This window comes from Teleopsis dalmanni, chromosome 2 (genome assembly GCF_002237135.1).
Source record: "Teleopsis dalmanni isolate 2A chromosome 2, ASM223713v2, whole genome shotgun sequence".
NCBI classification, from domain to species: Eukaryota; Metazoa; Arthropoda; class Insecta; order Diptera; family Diopsidae; genus Teleopsis; species Teleopsis dalmanni.
In genome coordinates, this window is record NC_051847.1 from 41,306,442 (window position 1) to 41,316,143 (window position 9,702).

A 9,702-nucleotide genomic window follows, 5' to 3' on the forward strand; every position below is an offset into this window, starting at 1 on the left:
TTGATTTTCGGACTCTATTGTGAATAATACTGCTTTTTTAACTGTTTGCTGGCGAATGCTTAAGCGAAAGTGTCAAGATTGGTTTAATTCGGGGAATAGTTTGATTTTATATATATTTTACATCCAACAATGTCGGACAATGTCAATATATTCTGCTTTTTAATTTTGTTTGACATTGTTAAAATTATGCATATCGAATCTCTGTTATATTTTACAAGTAAATAAATACGTAAAAAAAAATCAGCTGTTCTAAATATTTTCAAGACTAATATTCACAAAGTGTATTCACGATTATTTGAGTTTGCAATGATGCACATTCAACGATACACTGGCATCCTAAATACTCCTATTATTATTATATAATATTATATTAAACTCATACATATTTTTATATGAATTTTGTTCAAAAAATAGCACATTCTTGAATGAATGTCGAATTAAGCATAATAGTCTTAATTTTACATAAATTTGAATTTTAAAGCATATTCACAATAAAAAATTTAACTCTAAACAATGAGTTTCTGGCAGCGAATTATATTGTAAAAGAAACTTCAAAGAAATTAAACAAAGTTTCCGTCTTATAAGTTAATTAATAATAAAATTAAAATAAAAAAATATATTTTTAAAAACTTAAATAATAAAACCCACTTATTATTATTCACAACCTGTGATAAATAAGTTTTGGTTAGTATTTTTCTTTATTCTAATTTTATTTTATATATATAAAATACGTGATATAGTTTTATATATAGTTTTTAAATATAGTTTTTATATATAGTTTTAATAAATATATTGCAATCCCTGAAGAAGCTAAGAACGGATCTGTTGTTTAGTATTTTATTGTGAATTTTTGCGATTGATAATAAAAAACGCAACGATATGTCTTTTTTGGAAGTGCTTTTATTGTTGTGGAATTAGTTGTGCCAACATTAAATTATAACAGTTTTAAAATCTGCTCAAATACAAAGCATGTCGTATGACAAGCGATAAAAGTGACAGATGTTTTCACCTTTAACACGTGACAAAAATGGCTTGAGGTTAAGGATTTAATGTAATTTCTTACTATAAATTTGCATGTGATTTTAGTTATATAAATATGTGTAAATAATATAAGCGAATTTTTTAATAATTGTATTTTATAATTATTTTAGTGCCAAAACCAAAATTGTTTTTTGCTGGTTTAGATATCGCATTTTTATTAATTACAAATGTAAATTTTCATTTGTATATTGAGAAATTTTTATTTTCATATATTATATACATACAGAAATTTAATTTATATATATAAACTTATTAAAAATAGTATAATAATAATACTGTAAATTAATAATAATTAATTATTTAGAGATTTAAAATTGATTTAAAAATAAATCAATTTTGTTTACAGTAAAACTTTTTTATAAATATAATAGAAAAGTAATTTTATTTGTAAATATAAACTAATCAAATTGTTTTAATAATTATTATTCGAATATGAAGGGAATACCTTTTTTCTGCTACTATTTTATTCATTCTTAACGCTTGGCAACCCAATTAATTTGCCAAATTCTGACAGATAAATTCAGTTAAAAGGCATTTGTAAACAATCGCGTTTATATTAGCTTTACAAATTTCGTCAAAATATGTTTTCATTAAGTTCTCAGTCAAAATTTTGGACATTTGCTAGTGAAGAACAGTTACAAGAATTGCGCATAGAAAAGAATGCAAAATTCATAGAGACACATGGCGGAAATTTAAGCGTAAGTAATTTAACAAATCCTTTCAAGTAAATGTTAATAGAAATTTTGCAGTTGAAAGAGCAGACTGGTTATTTCTTAAGTTCAGATGAGGAACATATATTCTTAAAACAATGGGAAATATATTTAAATGATTTCTGTCGGCGTTTTGACCCACCAATGCCAAAATGTGTGGTTGGCACTGCTTTTCATTACTTCAAACGATTCTACCTCTACAACAGTGTCATGGACTATCATCCAAAAGAAATATTGACCACATGTGTTTATTTGGCGTGTAAAGTTGAAGAGTTTAATGTATCGATTGGGCAGTTTGTAGGTAATCTGAAAGGAGATCGGAGTAAAGCTGTCAACATTATACTCTCAAACGAACTATTGCTTATGCAGAAACTTAACTACTACCTAACAATACATAATCCATTTAGGCCACTGGAAGGGTTCCTTATTGATATAAAAGTAAATGATTTTTATTTATTATTATTATTTTATAACTAATTTTATTATTGTGTTCTATAGTCACGTAGTGAAATGGCAAATCCAGAACGTTTGCGTCCACATATTGATGAATTTATTGATCAAACTTTTTTCACTGATGCCTGCCTGCTCTATTCACCATCTCAAATTGCTCTAGCTGCAATTTTGCATGCTGCAAGCAAGGAACAAGAAAACTTGGATAGTTATGTTACGGAAAATTTGTTTCTCTCTTCAAGGGATAAATTACCAATTATTATTGATTCTGTGCGAAGTGAGTTCATTTGTTTTTTGTTATTCACTTATATCTTTTATTTTTCGAGTTTAGTATATTGTACCTGTTTTAATTTTTATGTTTTAAAGATTGAAAGAAAAGACTACTAAAAGTTTGCTTAGTTGGTAACAAATTAAAAACTTATTCAGCTGATTTGGAATAGTACTCCAGTCTGCGGAAGAATAAAAGCTACACTTTACCTTTAGCTACTAAGTTTTACCTTTTATGAAGTAATTCGAGATAATTTCTCTTGTTGGTGACTTCTGTTGCCTGAATTTAACGAGTGGATTAATCTCTTGTTTCATTGTTGTTCTGTGTTTGGGTCGTCATTAATATTCACCATACAGACATGACTTTCAAGTCTAAATTATCAATAATGTTGTCCTGAGTCAATCTTAAATCTTTATCATAAAGTGACTTTTGCACTATAAGTCAAAGATTTCGAGCAAGTTTTGCAAAAATCGGTCTCCATAAAAATTTTTTTAAGCTAGAGTCTCCAAAACCGCAGTTGTTAGAACATTCTCTCTGTATGCTACTTAGTACTCATTAAATACTTTCACAGGCTTAAAGTTACGCTAAATCTGTAAAGAATGGCGAATGCAATCGTCTCTTGCTAGAATTGCAGTGTTATTTACACCAACTTCTTGTCAATAAGTTTTCTTTTCTCATACTTCCAATTTAACTGCTTGCTATGAGATTTTAAATGAAATATCGGAATACTGTATTAAATTAGCTGAGATTTTTTTCTATTTGTTAAAAGTGTATTCCATTTTTATAAATAAGCGAACTTATTTTAGTCCCCCCGTAATGTATTGTTAATCTTGAACGCTAAAATATTTATATTTTTTGCCTTATTTAATTATGTTGATTTTAATATATAATCATTTACTATCTCTTATTATTATTATTATTATTTATTATTATTATTATTATTATTATTATTATTATTATTTATTTATTATTATTATTATTATTTTATATTATTATTATTATTTATATTATTATTATTATTTATATTATTATTGTTATTATTATATTATTTATTATATTATTTATATTATTATTATTATTCTGAAGTAATTCTTATTTATTGATTTACAATATAATTATCCTGAAGTTCAAATTATTCTTAAGTAATATAATTTAAAAATTATATTATTCAATATTTATTTAATGTTTGTAATTTATTTATTTCTTTAAGAAATTCGTTATTTGGTAAAAACCATTGTACAACCAAACAAGGATGCTGTTAAACATATCGAAAGGAAATTAGACGTATGCCGAAATCAGGATAATAATATTGATAGCGAAGCGTAAGTGGAAAATATTACACTTTTTACAAATTTATTAAATGTGATTATATTTATTAGCTACAAAGAACGTATGCGAAGATTGTTTGCCGAAGATGATATGGATTTACCTATACACACTATCTACCATGTTGGTTTGGATTCTAGCGCTGAAATGTCTATGTTAAACACTAGTCAATAAGTTCCAATAAGTTATAATTTAACTATAGTTATAAAATACTTTGTACTATACATCAGTTGTTATTCACATGTTTTGTAAATAATATGAAATACAGAAGAAACTTAAATTTATCGTAAAAATTATTACAAAATTTTTCAAGATATACAATTAATAGATTTTTATTAAGGAATATGTATAAAAATTATAATACAAAATAATTTTCTTACCTGCTTGTTGCATCAATAGAATTTCTTCTCGTAAGAAGTGGTTGGTATTTTGTATTTAGAATCTGGTGGCTAAAAGAATTTTTCATTAAGCTATAAATGTAACCATAACATCCGATTATCGGGCTTAGCCGAATCCATCACTCTTTCCCAGTTACCTTTGCTGATGCATTTTTTCTAGTCGTGCACGTCAAGCGTGTTTAATGCTATCTTAACTTCGTCACTCCACCTTGAGACATTTCTTGCAGTATGTATTCTTCCTCTACCTACCATTTCAAACACATTTACCGCAAGAATTTCTTCATCTATACTAGCTATTCATAGTAAATTTTATACAACTCATGGTTCATTAGGATGTGATAGAAGTTGCAAATTCCTGGAAGCCAAAAATATCATACTTACCTCTTGAATTACTCCCAGTGTTTCATTATTAAATGATAATGTTTATAGTTTTGTGTTATATTAAAGTACAGATAAGATGGCTTACACCCACGTAACTTTTGTTGGTTGCGAGAGCTCCATCACCAGATCCTAATTGTCTGTTTTACCTATAGTAGCACATATTGGCAATGGTAATTCATCGTGTAGTCTATGGGCTGACATTATTGTTGTTACGATGGTGCCAAGATTTATGAAATCTTTGACAGCTCCAAAAGTATAGTTGCTAGCAACCATCTCGGCGTGCGGGCGAGGCATATTTCCGTTTGTAGTCGATATATATGTACTTTGTTTGCTCTCATATACCGTTTAATACCCCCTGCGGGATAGGGGTTAGAATATTCTCGCGGTAAGGCATGCCTGTCGTACGAGGCGACTAAAATCCAGCCAGGCGTCGGAGGGTGTGGCTTAAAAGGTCACAGAAACCCTATGAAGCCCCTGAGCTGAGCCGAGCAGGCGCCGGCTCAAAGTAAGCGTCCACCATCCCGGGATGGCAACGAGGGAGACACAAGCGCGCAGTGTGCTTCTTCGCTGTAGCGGCTGACGCGCCATCGAGGGACAAAGAAGTGTTAGCGTCTGATCTCCATGTTAGGAGCGGCTGCAGCACCAACGTGGGAGAAAGAAGTTGGCAGCGTCTGTACCCCATGTCAGGGGCGGCTGCCGGAAAATTCACAGTTAAAATGGACTACGCAATGAATAATGGACTATGATTTTAAATTATATTTGGAAAAGTTTTGCCATGGGCTGGCGACTACGGTATTCTGTTACCTGATTACACAAGGGTGACACCTTGTGGAAATGGCTTCCAGGCTAATGCCGTAGTCACCTCCGTCCCGTTAAAACCTTGGCAGGCCTTAGAATACGTTCTTAGTTGAGTCCCATTAAATTGGCGTGCAGGGGCAGCTAGCAACGCTCTGTTCAGCTCCTGATTTGGCTCTGGCTTTTGCATTCATAAGGTGCAATAGTCAACCCTCGCATGGCCTCCCTGCATAGCATAGATAACCATGGAATCATTAAAAAGGTAACTGCACAACTCATTAAGATAGCGGTTCTAAGTGGGGACCCATAAAATAAAATGAATAATAAACAAACAAACGAAGAAGAAAGGAAACAAAGTGATACTCCGACAGGTTTTAAGAGGAGTAATAAAATACAGCGATCACCCGCGACCTCGCAAAACTGCGAAAAGCCTATACAAAAGATTGCCACAAGCTCGAGCAATTCAAAAACTTTAGGCACACCAGATATATCTAGAGCACCAGCGATAGCATCCAGCTCACCTAGGTGTGAATACATTCAGAAAATGAGAGCAGAAGAAACAGTGACGTTAAATAAATGCAAAACCATTATAGACAGGATGAAACAAGTTGCGCAGAGACAACGAAACATTTCGCTAGAGATCAGAGACGGCATATCTGAACTTTGGGAATTACTAGAGATAGCAGACAGCTATCGTCACAACTGGAGCGCAGAGGAAAAACGCATGACTGCTGAAAAAACAAGCCAAGGCGCTCTTACAGCTGAAACAATACAACCGGCTGCACTTGTTGCAGTTCGACCAAAGCGAACTGCGACAAGCCCAGCTGCTAAAAGAAGTGGCAAGAAACTTCTATTAGAAAAGGAGGTCCCAACCCCAGAGGCCTCTAAAAGAATAGAAGCGGAAAAGTGGCAGACAGTCTCAAGAAGAAAAGCAAAAACGCAGGACTCCAACGGGAACAAACAAATGGATAAGGAGAAACAAAAGCGAGACAGAAATAGACCTCGTTTAAAACGAGAAGCCGTTCTTGTTCGGCCCACAGAAGGTCACACCTACGCAGATATTTTAAAGGAATTGCGAACAAAAGTTAAGCCGGAAACCGCCGATATAGCAATTCGATCGGTTCGGAAAACAAACAGTGGAGCGGTACTCCTGGAGCTCGAAAAAGGAGGAAAGAGAGACGACTTCTGCACAGAGATCAAAGTGAAAATGGGAGAAGCAGTAACAGTTACTGAACTAAAAGCATATATGAAAATAGAGATTCGTGACTTGGATAGTCTTACAAGCGAGGACGAAGTCATAACAGCAGTAAGAAACCAGCTTCAAAGTCCTCTGGAGGAAATAAACGTTAGAATATCTGGCGCAAATTCCAGAGAACAACGAAGAGCATACATATCCATCTCTGCGGAATCAGCGAAAAAGTTGCTCAAAGAAGACCGTATTCGAGTAGGTCTTGTCAGGTGTAGAATGAAACCACTCGAGGAAACGAAGAGATGTTTCAAATGCTTTGATATTGGACACCTTCAGCATAACTGCAAAGGGCCCGACAGAAAAGGACTTTGCATCCGATGCGGAGAAAATGGCCACAAAATGCGAGATTGTACCAACCCGCCAAAGTGCTGCCTATGTTTGAAGGAAGGACTTACAACATTCGATCACTTACCAGGAACAGGAAGATGCGTTAAATCTAGGAAATCGCTTATTAATAAAAGATGACAATTCTTCAAGGAAACATGCATCGAAGTAAAACGGCAGATGGTCTTCTATCGCAAATAGTACTTGAAAAAAATACAAAAGTAGTGATTATCAGTGAGCAATACAGAAAAATACCCACAGGAAACTGGTTCGAAGATACCACTGGTACAGCAGCCCTCTGGCTACCGCCGAACGGTTCTATTATTACAACAAACAGTGGTGCCGAAAATAGTTACGTGTGGATTAAAACTCAAGACTGCACAATAATGAGTTGCTACTTGTCGCCAAACGACCTCATAGACGAATTTCAATTAAAACTCAATAATATTGAGGATACAGCCAAAGAGTTTGAAGGACCAGTAATTATTGCAGGCGACTTCAACGCAAGGGCAATAGAATGGGGTTCATCTTCGACAAACTCTCGAGGTAGACGCGTTCTGGACATGGCAGCTAGATTAGGACTGGCAATAGCAAACACTGGCAACACCGCAACTTTCAGAAGACCCGGATGTGAAGGCACAATTCCCGATATTACTTTAGTTTCAGACAGATTTGCAGGTGCAATCAAGAACTGGAAAGTACTTGAAGAATACACCGGCAGCGATCATCAATATATAAAATACGATTTTGAGATTAGTAATACGCAAGTATCGAGTGATATACGACGAGGAACACGAAAATGGAAGCTCGAGCAGCTAAATATCACAAATTTTCTCACCACTCTCGACAGAAGCACCTTAGAAACTCAATTCGCAAATGATGCAAGAACACGAGTAACGCAAACTATGCAAATCATAACAAAAGCTTGCAACGCATCAATGCCAAAAATTGGAACGAGAACTCACAGAAAAGCTACCTATTGGTGGACAGAGGACATTGCTCAATTAAGAAGAAATTGCCTTCAATGTAGGCGAAGACTTTCCAGGACCCGAAGAAGAAATTTGGCAGAAGCAGAAACAGCTGAATATAAACTCGCCAGGAAGACATTAAAGTTGGAAATAGCTAAAAGCAAAAAACGAAAGTGGGAAGAGCTCCGAAATGATATAAACAATAATCCTTGGGGGCTGGGGTACCAAATCGTGTTAAAAAAGTTGGGGTCTAGACAACCGCCCCCTATTTTCGAATCACATAGAATGAAAAATATAGTTGATTCACTCTTTCCGACACATGTTCCACTACAGGACAATGAAGAGTTGCATATAGAGGAAAGCTCACCGCAATTTACAGAGCAAGAATTAATAAAAGCAGTGAACTCATTAAAAAATAATAGAGCTCCAGGGCCGGATGGGATTCCTTTTGAAGTTCTAAAAATTTTAGCAAAAGACCGATCAAGAATATTATTGGACATGTACAACATATGTCTAGTTAACGGAGTCTTTCCGGAAGCATGGAAGAAACAGAAGCTTACTCTGATAAGCAAAGGAAAAGGAAACCCTGAGCTAGCAGAAGCATATCGGCCACTTTGTTTACTAGACACCGCGGGTAAACTGCTTGAAAAATTACTAAAACCAAGACTCGCTGCGGCGATAAACGACGCCGGCGGCCTCTTAAGTAGACAACATGGCTTCAGAAATGGCAGATCAACACTAGGAGCTATAGAAGACATAGTAAATACAGTAGAAACTGCACAAACGGGAAACCATTACTCGCGGAGGATAGTGCTTCTCGCAACACTTGATGTTCGAAATGCCTTCAACAGCGTAGAGTGGAAAAGTATTCTAAAATCTCTAGGTACTAAATTCAGAATTGCCCCGTATTTAATGAAGATGATCCGCAGCTACTTGAAAGATCGCCTACTTGTCTATGATACTCAGGAAGGACAAAGAGAAAAATGTATCAACTCAGGTGTAGCACAAGGATCTATTTTGGGCCCCGATTTGTGGAACGTGGTATATGATGGAATCCTGCAATCCAAGATGCCTGATGACACACACCTCGTTGCTTTCGCAGATGATATTGCAGCAGTAATTACGGCAAGAAATACGGAAAACGCTCAGCGGAAGCTCAACATGGTGATGATACAAGTGCAAAATTGGCTAAATGCACACGGTCTTAAACTCGCCACCGAAAAGACTGAATTGCTGGTACTCACTAAACGTAATATACCGTTGGAAATTGGAATGCTCGTTTGCGACAGCACCATATATACGAAAAAGGAGATCAAATACTTGGGGGTGAAACTAGACTCTAAGTTGTCTTATTGGGCTCAAATAAAACAAGCAGCGGCAAAAGCAAGCAAAGTTGTTACGATGCTAGGAAGACTGATGGCTAACGTGAGAGGTCCTACCCAGAGTAAAAGAAAATTACTTATGGCGACCACAAATCAAATATTACTTTACGGGTGCGAGATTTGGGCAAACGCCTTAAAGGTTGAATGTAGGAGGAAAGTTTACGCAGCTGTACAGCGGACTGCTGCACTTCGGGTAGCTTCTGCATATCGAACCGTATCCGAGCCTGCAGTTCTGGTGATTAGTGGAATCATCCCTATCGACCTTCAGGCACATGAACGGAAGAAACGCTGGAAACAGAGATCGACAAGCAACTCAACAGACCTTCAAGATATAAGAGAACAAACTTTTCAGATCTGGCAACAACGGTGGAACTCCGATTTAAGAGGAAGATGGACGGCAAAGCTGATTC

The 9,702-nt window shown here is 35.2% G+C and overlaps 1 protein-coding gene across 1 annotated transcript; it reads left to right on the plus strand.

The window, feature by feature from the left end:
* The first annotated feature begins 1,443 nt into the window (after positions 1-1,443).
* LOC119681150 (cyclin-H-like) lies at positions 1,444-4,061 on the plus strand. Its single transcript, XM_038094253.1, has 5 exons — positions 1,444-1,739; positions 1,791-2,189; positions 2,250-2,478; positions 3,680-3,791; positions 3,849-4,061. The coding sequence occupies exons 1-5, from the start codon at positions 1,623-1,625 to the stop codon at positions 3,967-3,969; spliced, it is 978 nt and encodes a 325-aa protein (XP_037950181.1). The 5' UTR covers positions 1,444-1,622; the 3' UTR covers positions 3,970-4,061.
* Positions 4,062-9,702: the final 5,641 nt, after the last annotated feature.

Excerpts from the sequence above, each read along its gene's own strand:
- LOC119681150 (XM_038094253.1), top strand. The coding sequence starts at position 1,623 with ATGTTTTCATTAAGTTCTCAGTCAAAATTTTGGACATTTGCTAGTGAA. Across the intron at positions 2,479-3,679 it reads TATTATTGATTCTGTGCGAA|AAATTCGTTATTTGGTAAAA; the intron begins GTGAGTTCATTT and ends TATTTCTTTAAG. Across the intron at positions 3,792-3,848 it reads AATAATATTGATAGCGAAGC|CTACAAAGAACGTATGCGAA; the intron begins GTAAGTGGAAAA and ends TATATTTATTAG.